Source organism: Lycorma delicatula, chromosome 3 (genome assembly GCF_047948215.1).
Source record: "Lycorma delicatula isolate Av1 chromosome 3, ASM4794821v1, whole genome shotgun sequence".
Taxonomy (NCBI): Eukaryota; Metazoa; Arthropoda; class Insecta; order Hemiptera; family Fulgoridae; genus Lycorma; species Lycorma delicatula.
This window is the reverse complement of record NC_134457.1, coordinates 191,420,673-191,439,083: the sequence shown is the minus strand read 5'-3', so window position 1 is coordinate 191,439,083 and position 18,411 is coordinate 191,420,673. Positions and strand designations below refer to the sequence as shown.

Sequence of the window (18,411 nt, the reverse complement as noted above, 5' to 3'; positions counted from 1 at the left end):
TATTTTCTTCATAAAAAATTATACAATAAATAACAGTATTGGGGGTCAAAATATGTCTATTGTTTGGAGATAATGTGCAATTTAGAGTTAGTCAGAGAAGATGATTTTATTTAATTTCTAAAAAATTTAATTTATTTCATTTCTAATTTCATAACATTTGTTACATTAAATTCTATAAATTAATGATAATATTGTAAATTAGCTAGCAGGGAGACTGTGCTTGTTAAACTTATAACTATATCTTAAAACTACTTATTAAGTTGTAGACAGAGGTTTACAACAAGCAAAAAGCTTCATTCAGCATAGCCAAATCTTTCATGTACTATTGTTTTATGTGGATGTTAGCTTCTGTTACATTTCTTTATAATGATGACAAATACATATGATGATGAAATATACATGATGTATACAAATATACATGATGGCATAGTTGTCTGTCTATCATTGTTTTGTTAACTATTGAATCAGCAGTAGTTAACTTTTTAAACAAATTAAAAACATAAAAATAAAGATTGATATAAATTTTCAGATGTTAATTAAACTAATTAAAATTAAAAATTAGAAAATAATTTATTAAAAAATTTAAAAAAAATTAAAGAATACATTATTTAAGAAATCATTTTGTTTTACTGGACTTCTAAGTCAGTCAACAATTTATTTTTAATGAAGAATATATAGTTGAAGCCATTTTTGAAAGGGTTCACTACTTCAATTCCAGAAAATCCATTATAGCTATAAGCTTGTTGGATGGCTTAATTTTTTAAAATAATCTTTGGTGGGCCATGTTACTAACCTCATGTGTAAACTCATTTTTATAATTTTGTTGTGAATTGGTTGTTACTTGGACTGTGTATCAATTTATAAACATTTTTGTTTCTGCATACTTATGTTATCAATTAACAATCGTATTCATAAATTTTAGTATCATGTGTACTTTTGTTTACCTCACAATTCATGTTTCCTTAAAGAAATCCTGTTTTATCAGAGTATTTTAATTTAAAATAAATGTAAAATGTTTAATTTTTTTGTACACAGATTTGGCACTAATTGGTGCTTTTGTGAAAAACTGAGTATCCAAACACCTATTATAAATGATGATTTAAGCAATAAGCACTTTTATTCTCAGTTTTCTATAAGTAAAAATTAGAGAACACCTCATGATTAAATAAAAACATCTGTCTAATACCACTAAATAATATTATTTTGATTCCACTTAAAGTATGTATTAGAAAATGACATTATAAATATATAAAGTATGCATATACTACGTGATTTTCTGCAGATGTACACATTTAGATATTTATGCATTATGTGCATTATGTTATCCGGAAAATAAGTTCCAATGGCCTATCAAAGGTCAAAGAACATATGTAAAATATTTATTGCCCTTTGTGACATTATCTTCCTTGTAACAGGGCACTGAAGGTTGTATCCCTTTATCATAGAATGCTTCTGCCTGTGATACAAGTCACATATTAACTTGTTTGACCTCTTCATTGTTGTCTTGAAACTGACAGCCACCAAGGAAGGTTTTAAGACAGGATCAGGTGCAATTGGTGTAAGGATTGGGCTGTATGAAGGTTGATCAAAAACTGTTCCTGGCCGAAGATCATGATAGAAGGGTTATGGCATTAACTTACGAGCAACAGTTTGTCATGAATCAATATAACGTTCTGGGTAAGATAAGGCCCATGTTGCTTGTTTTGGATTGTACAAGAAATTTTTTCAACTTTTACATTAGATATCTCTACTGTTTGTCAATTTTGAGGAAAGAAGTCTATACAAACAAAACCCATTTTTTCCCCCAAAATTAATCTTGTTATCAATTACATGCTCCAAATCATCTACAATCAAAGATGGTTGCCTGCTCTTCAATATTGTGTATGTAATAGAATCCTTCATTAAACAATCTCCTATCTCCATAGTAAATCAGTCATTGCATTTGCTCCATAAACATTGCAAATCTTACTGAATTTCAACTGGTTGTTGTTCCTTGCTTTCAAGAAATGAAGCAAAGGCCGAACTTCACATATGAAAAGTGTCTTCATTTTCTTAAACATTACACATACATACTAAGTAGCACACAAACTAGAAAACTGAGTAAGAATGACATCAGTTCTTTCCTAAAATATCAGCTGTCAGAATGCATGTAGAGTTGAGAATTTAGCACTGCAGTGGAAATATTTAGAAACTGAAATTATTTTCTGGATATATGAATAATAATTTTAAAAAACTGCTGGAAATTTTTAAATGTATGTAAAATATTTATACTGTACATGTGCATGTGTGGTGATTTTCTTATAAAAAAAAATCTTGTGAGTTTAAATAATTGATAACTACTATTATATACTACTACTAACTATTATATATTACTATTATATTACTATATATTACTATTATATAACTACTATTGATACTACTATTCAAAGTAAATTCTCTCTTCATGGGGGTGAGACTAATTCAAAGTAAATTGAAAGTAATTCTTTCATAAATTTGCCATAATGAAGTACTAATTTCTATCAGAACTTTACAATCAAAAAGAAGTAACATTCAAAGTTAATACTATAATTTACTTTCAATTTTAAATGTAATATGCTTTAAGTAATTATAAAAATCTTTTTCTTCCTTTTTTTAATTTTCAGAAGACAGAATTTTGATGTTCCACATATGATTGGGATGAATAATCAACCAGTTAAATCTTGGACTGAAGCCCGGCTGCATCTGATTAAACTACTAAAAGTTTTTTTAGGTAATTACTGTAAAATCAAAAAAAATAAAAATATATGTATTGTTTTATTTTAAATGATGTAGTACAACCATCTCATTTTCAAACATCAATAAAATAAAGTTTATCATCTTTTAGGTCATATGAGATGACTAAGGGTATAATAATGACAAGTTGTAGAATTCATGAATGTAATATACAATTACAATCACAGTGCATTTGGGAATAATAAAAAAGAACTAAAATTTTTTATTTTGCATAATGTAGATTATATAAAAATATCCAGAAAAGGATAGGTCTGCCACATATAATAGCCAAAAAAAGAAGAAATGTTAGTGCTATAAACTAATTTTAATATTGCAGAAGATAAAAATACTTTTTAATTATATTTTTGTAGCCGAAGAATTTTAAGTATATAACAACAGTATACAGTGAAAATAGTCTTTCAAATTAAAACCTAGGAATATAATATAATCTATAAAAACTAATTTTCATATCATAACTGTTTTATTGTTTTCCTTACATTTATCTCTTTCCTCTTTCAGAGATCTCTTCTTTACCTTGAACTCCATGCTTGGGGTTAAGCAGTGATCTCTTGCAAAAGCATATTAAACATGAAAATAAGAGAAAAGAATTAGTAATAATCACATGAAAATTAGTTTTAAAATAATATAGTAATGAATTTAAACAGATATGTTATAAAGCAGAAAAAAGATATCTGAAACTAAACTTATTAAAAAACTTAGAATTAAAAAAAGTTTTCATTAATTAAATATCTGCCTTTCCATGTTTTGTTTTATCACTTAATTTTTGTTTTGTAATTTATCAGTTTTTATTTTTTGTAAATCACATATTCTGTTCTTTGCTATAAATTTTTCTAATTATTGTATAATAAGCTGGCAGATTTACAATACTAAAGACTTTACTATAAAAAGCTATAATATTATAGCTTATTATAGTTTTTCTTTGTAGTTTTTTCAGTTAAATGTGTCTGTATGTAAATAGGTCTTTCTTTCCATGTAAAATGTTGTGCCTGTTGTGTTAGTTTCATTTTCTCTTATCCATTCAAATGTCATCGTCCAATGTTTTCAATCCCAGGTTATTTTAATATTTTTCTTTTAATTCTGACATGAAATAATTGTTTTTACTTTTGTTGGCTACATAATTTTTGTAGTCAGTAAAGCACAATTTGTTCCAATCATCATCAGCAATTTAGTGAAACATTATGCTATGGCTGTGAGACATAAATTACACAAGCTTGCAAAATTTGGGTTGTGGCATGTTTATAACTTTTGATAATAGTATTTTTTAGAGCTGAATCCGAAAATAACCTAACTTCTTCCATCATTAGGATTTTTCGCAAATCGCAAATTTCAAAATTTGTAAAAAGTTGGAAAATTGTGAAAATGTGATATTATAAAATAGACATAAAACATCTTTTTTATAATGATAATATAATATATTCACTATTTTGGCTTATATTATGCATTCTTATAGCTAAACAGTTGAATGGTCTGAATAGGAGCGGGGCTTATGACAAGACTGTGGGACAGCATTACTGACAAGTTGTGAGAAGATTTAACAAGATGTAACATGTTTATTGACAGCTATATGCGCCACTCATGGACCATGCAACTACTATAGTGCTGTTTCAACCATCAGCGTGTGTAAATCGAGTTTTTTCCATCCGTTATATGTGTTTCTTTCTGTGGAAAATATATTTTCAGGCCATAAAGAAAACTTTCACTTTTCAAAATGGTTTCAAGAAGCTGAAAAAATCCTGCTGATTCTTTTTTTTAAATTTGTGGTGAGATAATGGTGGGAATGCATAAAAGAATTACAAGTTTCGTTCAACAAGAGTACCTCGCAGTTAAAATAGGAGATAATGACAAAACTTGGGCAAACCAAGTCTGCTACACTTGTGTTGAAGGACTTAGATGGTGGCCAAAAGGTGTAAACAAAAAGCGTTTAGATTTGAAGTTACAGTAGTGTGGCGAGAGCCATGAAATCACACCAATGATTGTTACTTTTGTTTGACTGGTGTTCTCGGTTTCAATTTGAAGAATAAAAAAAAATTGTCTATCCATATATGCCATCTGCTTTACGCCTGGTTCCTCGTGGTCCAGACGAACCAGTGCCAATTCCACCAGAAAATTTACCTGAAATAGACAGTTCCACAAGTGGTTTAAATGAAGATACATTGAGGAGTACAAACCCGGAGATAGTTGTGCATGAAAGCTTTATTAATAGTCTGAACTAAGCAATTTGGTTACAGACTTGCATCTGCCCAAAGAAAATTCACAATTGCTTGGTTTGAGGCTTAAAGAGAAGAACCTGCTAATCAGACATTCTGTCAGTTTAAAAGAGGGTTACTATAATTTGGAATTCATTCGTGATAAAATTAAATACAACAGTCATAATAAGTGCAGCGATCTCAAAATAATATTGATGCTCCTAGGACAGTAAAGAGGATACACATAGTTTCTTTGTTTTTTGTGTGAATGGGATAGCAGAAGCAGAGAAAATCATTGGATAAGGAAAGATTGGCCAAAAAGAGCTTCATTAGAACCTGAAATCAAAAATGTGCTCCAAAAGCTCTCATACATCTGAATAAAGTTCTCCTTCCATCTCTGCATATCAAGTTAGGCTTGATGAAGCAATTTGTTAATGCCTTAACAAAAGAAGGTAAATGTTTTAAGTACATTGTGATAAATTTCCAGTCTTAACAACTGCCAAACTAAAAGAGGGGGGTGTCGTTACTGGTCCTGACATAGAAAACTTTTCAAGGATGGTAATTTTGAGAAACAAATGGAAGTTGCAGAAATAGAAGCCTGGGAAGCCTTTAAAAATGTAGTAACCAAGTTTCTGGAAAAGAAGATTAGGATCCAAACGTCAAATCAATCATTGAAAACATGCTGCAAAAGTACAAAAAGTTAGGCAGTTTCATGAGCTTGTAGATTCACTTCCTAAACACATGTGGATCATTTTCCTGAAAATCTGGGTGCCATTAGCGAAGAGATGGGTGAGAGATTTCATCAGGACACGAAAGAAATGGAAAGGAGGTATTTAGGAAAGTGGACTGCTATGATGATGGAAGACTGCTATGACTGATGTTACACTGCTATGACAGATGTTACACCAAGATAAACCCTATAGAGAATGTAGAAGGAAAAGCGCGAAGCAGAGCATAAGCCATTCAAAGAAACTTGGACACATGGAATAGAATTGTAAGTATTTTATATACTTTGTCATTAAGGGTGGATGAATAGGGGGAGTGGTTTCCAAAGGCACAATGAACCTCAAAAATTAATTTAAAAATGCACTATAATAGAAGGTAGGTTTATTTTGTGACAATTTTCATTAGAAATTAAGGGATCAATGACCTCACCCATCCACCTACCTCTGCAGACCACTGAACTGTTTAGCTATGAGAATGCATAGTATAAGCCAAAAAAGTGAATATTATATTATTACAAATAAAAAATTATGCCTATTTTACTGTATCACATTTTTGCAATTTTTCAACTTTTGAAATTTACAATTTTTGAAAAATCCTATGCGATGTGGAAAAAAATTAAGATTATTGTTGGATTATAAGAATCAATTATCAAAAACCTAAAAAACACAACCATCACAGGCTGGTGTTATTTGTAACATACTTGTTTAATTCTTCAAAAGATATTTTGTGTAATTTGCTTTTTAACAAAATATTAGATTTTTTAAAATTATTCTCTTATTCTATTGCTTTTCAATTTTCAATAGCACTTTGATCCTCTGGCTGTTCATTTTCATATTTTCTGAAAAACTGCTCTTATATTGCCATTAAGAGTTTCAAGGTCTTCATTTGGATAAACTAGAATATTATCTGATGCCAAACATTTTTCTAGTAGATTATTTTTCATAAGATTTTTTTATTCCACCAAATACAGTAATTGAATGGAACTTGCCTAGCAGTTTGTAGATTTCAATATTTTATTTCTACAATAGTAATTTTTATAAAAATAAATTATCACTGTCTGAGGATTAACATTTTTTACTTATTACATTTGTAAGAAATCCTTTTGCTTTTACTACATGCTGTGATAGTACGAATTTGTGCCACTAGAGCAACTCAAAGCTGAATTATTCAAAAATATTTAAAATTGTTTGGCTGCTTTGATAAATAACTGGTGTTTCAAAAAGGACACAACCTTAAGATTAAGAAGATAGAAGTCACGAATAGGTAAATTTTATTTTTCCCTACTTGTCAGTTGGCAAAACTGTACTCAAGGTTAGCAGCTTGTAACAGTTGAAATGTCTGTGCTTATGCACTAGTATTATATCAGTATAAATTTGTCTCTATTGTGTTAACTGTGAAAGATAAATCTCAGATAAAATTTCCCAAATCTTCAGTTCCTAATAAGTCTATAATATGTTTTTGATTAATAAATTTCATGAGACTAGGAGTGTACATGATTGGAAAAGCATAGGTTGACCATCACTGTTACAGTAGAAGTTCTGGAGGATGTGAAAGAAGGGTTGACTCGCCCACCCAGAAAATAGTTCAGAAAGTTATCTTCATAGGGTGGGTTTTCACTATCTACAGCTTTCAGGGCTCCTAAACAATTGCATACTTATTGCATTGGTGTCATTCAAAAACTGGAAGAAGTAGATCACAGAAAATGTTTACAGTATTGTCGTTTTTTTTGTTCTCTTGTTGATGACACCTGTATTGAATTTCAGATCATGTTTATTTCATTGATGAGGTATGGTTTCACTTGGATGGCTGCAATAATAGCCAAATCTGCCAAATATGGAATACTGAACATTTTCACGCATTTCATGAATAACCATTACACGCATGTAAAATTGGTGTTAGGTGTGTGATCTCTGAGCATCATATAATAGAGCCTTTATATTTTGACAGATCTGTAGGTGGTGTGATTTATCGCATCTTAATTGAACAGTTTATTGCCATGTTAGATTTACACCAATGAGAATGTTGGTTCCAGCAGGATAATGCCAATGAGTCATACTGCTATTGAAACACTGGATATGTTAAAAGGAATCTTTTGGTTGTCATTTGATATCAAAAGGGTTGTGGCCTTGGAAGATCGCCAGATCTTACATCAGTAGACTTATTCCTTCGGGGGTATTTAAAAGTGTAATGTCCTCATACACTTGACGAATTGAAGGCTAACATTGAAAGTGAGATTTCAAAATTACTGAACAAACATTACAAGAAGTGGCTATAAATGTTATGAAACGTGTATGAACCTGAATTGGGATCACAGGAAATCATTTTGAACATATATTGTAAAGTTATTAAAGGTAATTTGAATATTATTGTCACACGTCAAACAAAGGGGTTGCATCCTTTTTGAAACACTTATTATAATGTCTTATTTATTAATGTGTTCTGATATATGCCTAATTTAATATTTCATTTAATTTTAATTTTAATAAATTTGAATCATTTATCTTAAATTACAGAATTTCGAGGAAATCCAAACTTCAGGTCAAGAATTTTAGGTTGCACATTGTTTCATAAAATATTAAGAAGCAGCAATCCAGATGTTGATGTAATACGAATTCTCCATCATGCAGGTACATTACATGTAACACATAAATAAATTATAAAAAATATTACTCTGTTGTTGGGTTATGTTTTTTAAAAGATCACTGTCATACTCTGTTAGTACACTACAGCCAAATTGTTTACAATCTGCCCAGGAGTTCCATTTATCCACAGATAAATACAGTCACTTCACAAAGACTAACTGATCAAAAAAGAGTAACAATCACCAGCAAAAGACTCATAGGGGAAGATACCTTGTGATGATTCTGGTTATCACACCCCCCTCCATTTCTAGCCCTGATGGGCTTTACAGGAGGATGTATTTTAGACCCTTTAAACCCGATCAACACATCACATACATCAGTTTGGTCACTTTCAGGATGCCACAGATAAAAATGCCTCTGCAAACATTTTCATCAGTGAATTTACACAACTTACTACTGTCATATGGCTTCTTCCATCCATGACCTCCTACCATAACTTACAACCTTTAACTATTTATTAATCGATTCATGAAAGTGCGATCATGAGACTGCAAATGTATTTACACAGTCCCTGTTTTAACATAACTCCTTTGGCATAATTAAATGGTCAGAACATACCTGAAAGATCTAAAGATGACTAAATTTACAGACAATCATAAATTATATTGAAACTCATGCATTGAAAAAATTATAATTAGCTGGAAAGGAGGAAGAGGACTTGCAGACCTAAAAATATTGCACAAGCAATAGAAAATCTAAGCTCTTACTTCAAGAACAAAAACACATCACTACAAAGCAGGCAAGCAATATTCACCACTCAGTCTTCAGCAAGAGTATACACATTACAACTCGTACAACACAGAACAACATAGTGTTTTGTGTGTATGGAAAACCACTCCATAGTAATCACTGCAGCATAATGCAAGACCGAAACGTAGACCAAACTTATCATATAAATGATTCATCAAATTTATCATATAAATAACTCACAATAGGACAACTATTCTCAGAAACTAAGGGATTTTCACTAGTCATACTCGATAGAGAAATTGTCAGTGGAGAAATGGCACAAAAGACTAAGAAAATGCATTGAAAATACAAGAACATAGAAACGGACAAATGCAGAAAATACCTGCTATCCAAAGAAACTGTAGACCATACAACAGAAAGCTATAAACAAACACTCCTGAGGCAGACTACACTGAAAGTCACAACAGCAGTGAAAATAATTCACCTAGAACTTGCAGATAAATTGAACTTATTCAACACACATGCAATACTATAAGTACACACCTGAAAGCATAATAGTAAATGCAAACTACAAACTACACTCGAGCAGATGAAAACTTACAGAAAAAATAGTTGCATACAGTAGACCAGACATCCACAATATCAGTCACAGCTTAACAGCAAAAACAGTGACACACAATACCTGTAGGAATTAAATCTTCCAATAATATTATTATAATATATATTATATAATATATGAGGGATATCTCTAAAGTAAAGACTGCTGGGAAATTTCTGTCCTTAAGGTTGGCGAACCTGTGTTCATGGATACACTAGTAATGTACACACTGCATTGTTGTCTGTAAGTTGTCGTGTTGTAGTATCTTTGATTGTGTGCGAGTTATTATGCTGTAAATTGAATAGGAAAATTGATGTTGCTGCAGACTGAAGTACGTGGAGTCATAAATTTTTTAAACCATCAAAATTTTCAGCTGGCTGAAATTCATAGGCAGTTGGTTGCTTTGTGTGGTGATAATGTAATGAATGAAAGAAACGTCCAAAAATGGTGGGAAACATGTAGAAATAACAGAATTAATGTGCTTGATGAAGAATGTTCAGGAAGGCCTTCTAGAATCATCCACTAGTTGAAACGCGTCAAATATGAAATCAGAAAAGATCATCGCCCAACAATTTCTGACTTGGCCTGTCTTTTCTCTGATGTTTCAAGAGCTGTTATTGGGTGAATTGTTCATGACCATTTAGGCTTCAGAAAGGTTTGTAATGTTGGGTGCTGTACGTCTTAACGGAACATCACAAAAAATCCTAATGGGACCTGCTTAGGAACTTTTGATGCGCTACACAGAAAAAGGAGATGAGTTCCTTAATTCAGTCGTTACTGGCGATGAAACATGAATTTTGTATTACACACCAGAGAAAAAATGGCAGATGAATAAATGGCGTCATCTTTGGAACACAAAGGTCAAGTACAGTCATTTGGAGCAAACTGATGGCCACAGTCTTCAGGATCGATTTGGCATACTGCCAATGGATTTCTTGTCATGTGGAACAACTATAAATGCAGAAGTCTACTGCGAAACTTTATGTAAGTTACTGCCCACCATTCAAAATTGGCAACATGGGCAGCTGATCAACGGTGTCACCCTGCTGCATGGTAATGCACATCCACATGTTGTAGGTCTGGCACGTAGGTTACTTAGAACATTTGGATAGAAAATTTACAATCACCCACCGTATGGAGTATTGCTAGGATAAATGTCTTAATTCATGTGGTGATTTTATAGAGAGTAGTATAAGCTAATGTAGTTTAAGAGAAGTATAAAATATTTATAAAGTTTTCAGAATAATTTTTTTTACAATGAAACTATTTTTACTTTAGAGATAACCTCATATATTTACAAAAAAAAATGAAAGAAGTTACATTACAGTAGTTACCCATAAAAATCTGATCTGGACTCCACATGAATTCCTTGTACACCTATTAAATTACATGTACATATTTTTAAAGGACACAAAATATTATTTCATTAATAACTTCGGATTTTTTTTTATTGTTATTGAATTATTTATTGTAATTTTTTTTCACAATCACAGGTTAATAATTGATAATAAATCAATATTTTTAAATGAAAAAAAAAAGTTAAAAACAAGGAAATGAAGTCGAAGTCAAACCAATGTGCATTTCCTTCTAAGATTCAAATATTTCATTAATTAAAATTTTATTTCGCAATCACTCTGTAACCAAAGAAAATAAGTACCACTTTTGATATTGTTGAAAAGCTCTCAATGAGAGCTTATTACTGCAGTTAAGAAAAATACCGATTTTTGGATTTTCGGTTTTTTTGGACATTTTTGGTCATGTAGATTGCAGTCTAAAGGGGAAGTGCACAACAGTCCTAAATCCAAAATTTCAACATCCTATGGGTAATTGTTTTCGAGTTACGTGAGATACATATGTATGTACAGACGTCACTCCAAAACTAATCATCAGAATGGATTCAGGGATGGTCAAAATGGATATTTCTATTGAAATGTGAAATTTTTTGTGATCGCAGTGCTTTGTTTACTTCGTACAAGGAAATAAAAAATGATTGAATGAAAGCATGTCTAGCAGAGATAGGGGTATGACATTTTCATCAGTTAACAAAAATCTGCTCAAAAAATTCCTAATAAAATAATTTAAAAAAATCTGTTTAATTAGTTTATATGTTTATTTTACATTTTTATTTATTGATTTATGTAGTATTATTTTAGGTTGTGTATCCTTTGACTACCTGCTACACAAATATTTCATACAATTGTGCAATATTTATTTGTTAAAAAACATATCATTACTTGTACTTATTTATTACTGACAACTGACAACATACGTTTTAAGATTATTAAGATATTTTCTTTCAATTGCAATTACATTTACATTTTCATTTTTGTATTATTTTGATAAAAAAGAATAAATTAACTATTTAGAGAGGTTTGAGATTAGTCAAATTGGCATCAATTTATATGTCCTTTAAAATTATAGATGTATCTAATAATTGATTAAGGAAAATTATTATTTTAATTAAATATTTTATTATTATTTGCCAAAAATGGTTAATAGATAAATATCAGTAATCTATGGTTGCTGTGTTGACTAACTTGAGTGAATGTAACAGTAGAGTACTGATTTAAAAATGGAAGAAACTGATTGTAGATTCTGTGCTGTACCCAACCATCACACATGTTTCACTGATGAACAAACAACCATTAATTAGGCCTACTAATAAACTATTTATCTGTATCCATTTTTCAAAATGATAGGGATGGTATATTTATAGTAGTTGGTGCTTACTTGCTATGACTTAATTCATTTACCACTGTGATGAGTTAACATAATACTTGGAAAAATATTTACAATTTATCCAAATCATCAATTTATAGGTTATTTCTTATGGTTTTTGTGTAACGTGTAGTTTTGTTGTGTTACAGGAGGTGATATAAATAAAGTTCCTATATTTGGTTTTCCACCAATAGTATCAATGGCAAATAATTCATTCTTTGATAGTGATTTACAAATTGTAAAAGAAATTTGGAAACCGACTCAGTATAAGGTAAGATAATTTATATTTAGTTAACTTTCAATAACTTACCAGGTAGTTTTAGTGGTGAACACGTCTTTCCAAATCAGTGATTTGGAAAGACGTGTTCCAAGCGTTCTAGCGTTCAAATCCTAGTAAAGTCAATTATTTTTACACGGATTTGAATACTACATCGTGGATACTGGTGTTTTTTGGTGGTTTGGTTTCAATTAACCACACATCTCAGGAATGGTTGAACTGAGACTGTACAAGACTACACTTCATTTACACTCATACATATCATCCTCATTCAGTCTATGAAGTATTATCTGAAAGGTAATTACTGGAGGCTAAACAGGAAAAAGAAAGAAAGTTAACTTTCAATATTTTCAGTAAAATATAAACTATTTTACATTTTATGAAGTTTATGTAATCTTTAATTAATGAAATAAAATTAAGAAATGTTTGTTTTATAAATTATTATATTTTGATAATTTTATAAGGTTATTGTAATTTGAAAAATTAAAAAAAAACAAAAATTAAACAATTTTTTTATTTACTTTAGAAAGAATTGACAATAGTTAGGTTATTATTTAATTATGTAGTTTCCAGTAAATATAATTATGAACTCAATTTTCATGCTTGTATTCATCATTGATATCCATCCATAATAAAATTGTGATGTAATTGCAGGGTAAAGTATGAATTTTTGTACACTTTTTATTAACTTCTATGTTATAAAGTTAAAAAAAAACTCAACATTTCAAAGTGTTGATTTCTTGTAAAACATAGCTACTATGGTTGATATCATCTACATATCTAAAGCTGACTCAACACTTGTCCTTACCACTTTTGTTTTGCGATGCTAGAGCATAAGTTACTGTATCTTTTTATGTATGTTCTGGTATCTGTAATATACTAAATAAACCAATGTTGTTGTGCCTTCAGTATATATACTGTTTCATTCATTGGGAGATCTCTTCACTTTGATTCTTGTTAATAAGTCTTTAATTCTATGGTAATTTTACTACTGCAATTCAGTTTAATTGGAAGTGTGTTGTTTCGTTTGTTGGTTTCCAAAAGACTGTCTAATTACAAACCGATGGATTTACATCTGAAGTTTAAAATTCTAGGTGTATTAGGAGAGGAGAAAGTACTAGTAAAGAAAGTACTAGCAAACTTGTTGAAATTTACAAAATCCCAGAACAAACAATCAACATAAAGGAGAATGGAGACAAATTATGTACTTTCATACAACAATGTAGTTTAGAATTAGTTGTTCATACAACAATGTAGTTTGTTCCTCTCCGTGGCCCAATTGTAATCCAAAAAGTATTACAAATGAATATCAAAGTGAAGGGAAATGCTGAACTTCAGGTTAGTGTAGAGTGGCTGGGAAAATTTAAGCAGTGTCATAGTATTTAGTAGCTGTCAATTAAAGGACCTAGATGGATTCAGTGGACTAAAGATTACTGAGCTGTTTTAAAATAAATACATAATATTAGAATAAAATAAGTGAATTAATTACTAAAAATTAAAAAAAAAATTGAGAAGGAAGGAATTACTGTTTTGTAGGATGTCATACATCCATATTACCAGGCGCTTCAGTGCAGGTGGTATAAGAAAGGGCACTTGGGTGTCTAGCACCTGTATACAAGTCTCATGCTTGTTATTGTTCACACTGGAAGTGAGAATGGATTTGTACAAAATGCATGTCTTAATTTTTTACTCAAATCTGTCTGGAGAACATCAAAAGAATATTTGATCATTTCACTAAATGATTAGGAAAGAGTTACTTCAAGATTTTCTGCAAACACCTAACTCATACATGATTCATAATTGAGAAGGAATATAAGGTAGAAATGCCCTCTTGAAAACAGAATCGTTTTATTATTAATATTAGAGATGACATTAGATCTGCAAGTGAAGATGAGTTCGAAAAAATAACAGTGGAAAAAGTAACTTAATTGGACTTTGAACAAGTAACAAGACTAAATAATTTTTGTTTTACCGTTATTCAAGTAGTGTTCAATAACATTAATATACTAACTAACCAATTAGTATAGTCATCATAACATAAGTCCTATATTAAATAAACTGCAAGTCCATAATATACAATAGTACCAGGTCATTTGCAAAGAGATAGGTCCTTTGCTAGAACAGTTTATTTTAAATCTTTTAAAAAAAGTTTCTTTTAAAATAACAAAATAACATTTTAATTTGAAAGACTTATCTACCTATCTCAATCTTACTATTATTTGATACAAAAATTTTGTCTTAAAATGTTTTAATTAAATAAAAATAAATCAACATTCAGATAAACTAAAATTAATGAAGAAAATAAAAATTGTTATTTATTTGACAATAATGCCATTTGATTATGTTTCTGTAGAATTCCTGTGTACAATGAGAAGTATATTCATCACAAAATTTATTCAACATATTTAGGCAGTTGAATTGCCATCTCTTATATAGCCCTTAGTACTGAGTTATTTGTTATATTATGTAGACCTGTGTCCCAGTTCTGACAGTGGTATACATTGGTTTCACTGATTCTCTCAGTGCTATAATATCTTGTATCAACTGCATTTTTCATAGCCTATTGTCAGGGTTGTGCAGAATCTAATTTTAATGTAATACAATTAAGGATCTGAAGTTGTATATACTGGGCCATAGTAGCACATATAACTCTGTACAGAAGTCATCTGTGGAATTATGGAAATTTATTGGTAAGATTCTGAATCTGCTATTTCATGAATATGACTGACTCCCTGGCAGGGAGTCTTATTCTTTAAGACTTTGGGGGTTGGCGTTCCCACAGGCCTAGCCTCTGCAGCTTTTCTTCCTACTACGCAGATCTGTAGAACACTTTACACATACACTACAACAAGAACAGTACACAAATTACAACATACACCCTTACATATTTACGTAACATTCTACACTAGTTTTTCTTTCACTTTGGATGTTGTTGCAACACCTTACAAAACATACTTTTAACCCAGGGTGAAAACTATCATGCCAAAGGGTGGATGGCTCTACATAGTGAGTCTAGAATGATGTCTTCTGGGTACCTGGGCGAACTCAGTTGCATTTAGTTCCAGCTCCAGTACACGTGCGCTCTGCTGGAGTAGTTCTTTTTATCTCTGGAACTAATGGCAATGTGTGTCAGTCCCAATTTCAAATCCTACAGTGCTTTTTGGTCCTCTTGAAAAAAACCATCAAAAGACCCAGAAGTTTAAAAAAACTTTGACCAACATTGTCAGCCGAAGATGTATTGAGCGATAAGTAAACAAGAGATGTTAGTGAAAGTGCCAAGTTATTTAATATCTGTTCCCTTGTAGTAAAATATAAGCAAGAAGGTAAATTGTTTGCGAAGGTTTCTCCATTCGTAATAAACAGATGTGTTGTAGCAGCTTGCAGCTTTCCTAAGTCCATTAAAATACCTAGGAGTGGTTTCTTCTAATAGAGGTAAATAATGACAGAGTTGGAAGCTCTTGTCCCCTTAAGCCCATAGGCAAGGATGAAGTAATAGTGGAGCCACATAACTCTAAATTCCAGCAAGGGAGATGGTTCAAATAACTGTACCTAATGCACCTTTCATTATTCAGAACATGTGCTTCTGGATCATTAATATCTTTAAATAAAATGATGGGATGTTTAATGTAATATTATAGGAGAGAACGTTGAAGTCTGCCTCCTACTTGGATCTAGAGAGCTAGCTTACTTTGTTTACCAAACCTGGTTAAGATTCTTTATCTCATTATTGAAATACATGGATTGTGATTGACATATAAAAAAGTATGATTTAATTCCTTAGTGGTTGGAGTACCAAATTTACATTCAGACAGTTTTGATTTAATATTGTGAATGAATCTGAAACAGAAGTTAAATGTTCTTAATAAAGCATGTAAAGATGAGAACATTGAGTGTAATCGCATACAACATTAAATACACATGAAATTAAGATAGTTTTATGCCTTTCTAATAAGCATTCAGAATTTAAATTAACGACATTAAATGTAATATTATGATCTTTGGCTAATGGGAAGAAGATTGTAATAACCAAGGAGGACCATGCCACCACAGTAACATATCAGGTAATTAGCTTGGTGAACAACCTTTAGTCAGTACGTTTGCTGGATTATTAGAGGATTTGATGTAATGCCAATTGGTAATTGAAGTGTTTTGCTGAATTTCAGAAACTCTGTTACCTATAAATATGTTCCAATTTGAAGAATAACTGACAAAGTCTATTGTGAAATCCGTGTGTAAGTGTATCTCGTCAAATTGTAATGCATTAGATACCTTCACGAATAAACGTGTAAGTAGTAAACAACCACAGAGTTCAAGTCTGGGTAATGTGATTTGTTTTAAGGGGGTTAGTTTTGATTTAGAACATTGTAGATTAGATGAAATTATATGGTTGACAAATAGGTGCATATATAAAGGCAGCAACTATAGCCCTTAATAGGAGCATCAGAAAATCCATGCAATTGAATTGAATGAATTTTACTATTAAAATTGAATTACGCTTCAAAAAAAATAATCCCAATTGTTAGGATTAATGGACGTACTTGTCTTAAGTGACTCAATTAAATGTAATTGATTATACAATGAAAGCCATTGCATTATTAATGGTTTGGGTAATATTTCGCCCCAGTCAATTTTGAGTTGTCATAATGACTGCATAAATTGTTTGTATAAAAATATAATAGGGGCAACGAGTTGTAAAGAATCATAGATACTGCTATGATGCAGAGAATATTCCTTTTGGTATAAATTTTAGAATTATTAGAATGAGTGATATGGAAATTTATCTGACTTGTTGCATAGAACTCCTAGAGTACGTATGTTTGTTCATTTAGACAGTGTGGATGAATTATGATTAGACGTAGAAATACTGCAGTTATTAGAATACCATGTGTGAAGTGAAAAACCATACTGTTGTAATAATTTGGAGTTATTGTCCTTTAGTTGAATAACTTCATTTAGGTTATCTAAATCTATAATGAGATCATTGACATAGAAGTCATTTTTATAGCTTTAGAAGCTTGTGTAGAAATATTTTCATTCTTAATTGATATTTGAATGAAACATATCGTGGCTAAATATGGTGCACAATAGGTTCTCCAATTAGCAAGTTACGGTTCGTTATGCATAATGTTTTATCTCTTGCTTTGGAGAATTACACCGACAATCCGTTGTAAATTAGAATCACTGGATTTAAGTAGTACTTGTCGTTACATCTTTTTTATGTCTGAGGTAATGATGCAATTATGAATTCAGAATCTTAACTATATAGAAAATAAATCTTGTTGGACAACAGGTCCTACTAGCAGAGTATCGTTAAGAGATAAACCGTTAGTGGTTTGAACTGTGGAAGACCACTCGAAGTTTAGTAGTTAGATTGGTTGATTTAAATAACAGATGATGGGGTAAATAACACACATTTGATTTGTCCATTAACAAATCATCGGACGTATGACCAAAGTCCAAATATTCTTTTAAAGTAGAAGAGTCATGTTTAAGATTTAGCCATCTTTCCAACAATAAAAATCTATTCTTTGCATTTATGAAAGAATCACCTAGCCTTATATTATTGGTTTTACATGGTAATGCCGCTACAAATCTGCCTTGATTGTTTAAAGTAAAATTTAGTTGAAAATGTTTTTTGCAAATAAAACTTTCATTAAATGGAATATCAGTTAATTTCCTCACTTTCCAGAAGTTTTCAAGTGCAGTCAAAAGATTTGTAGATTCCTTTCAAGAAATAAAAGTTGCAATGGTACTGTTGCTCTTAGAGTTAATAGGAAAGTAAGCACTGAGAGAGAACATATC

The 18,411-nt window shown here is 30.9% G+C and overlaps 1 protein-coding gene across 2 annotated transcripts in view; it reads left to right on the top strand.

The window, feature by feature from the left end:
• The window catches only part of LOC142322309 (uncharacterized), a 51,098-nt gene that overhangs the window by 12,569 nt on the left and 20,118 nt on the right, over nt 1-18,411 (top strand). For both annotated transcript variants that reach the window (XM_075361244.1, XM_075361245.1), the window contains exons 4-6: nt 2,643-2,749; nt 8,198-8,311; nt 12,482-12,603. In XM_075361244.1, the coding sequence (XP_075217359.1) occupies nt 2,643-2,749; nt 8,198-8,311; nt 12,482-12,603 (343 nt within the window). The remainder of the gene's footprint in view (nt 1-2,642; nt 2,750-8,197; nt 8,312-12,481; nt 12,604-18,411) is intronic.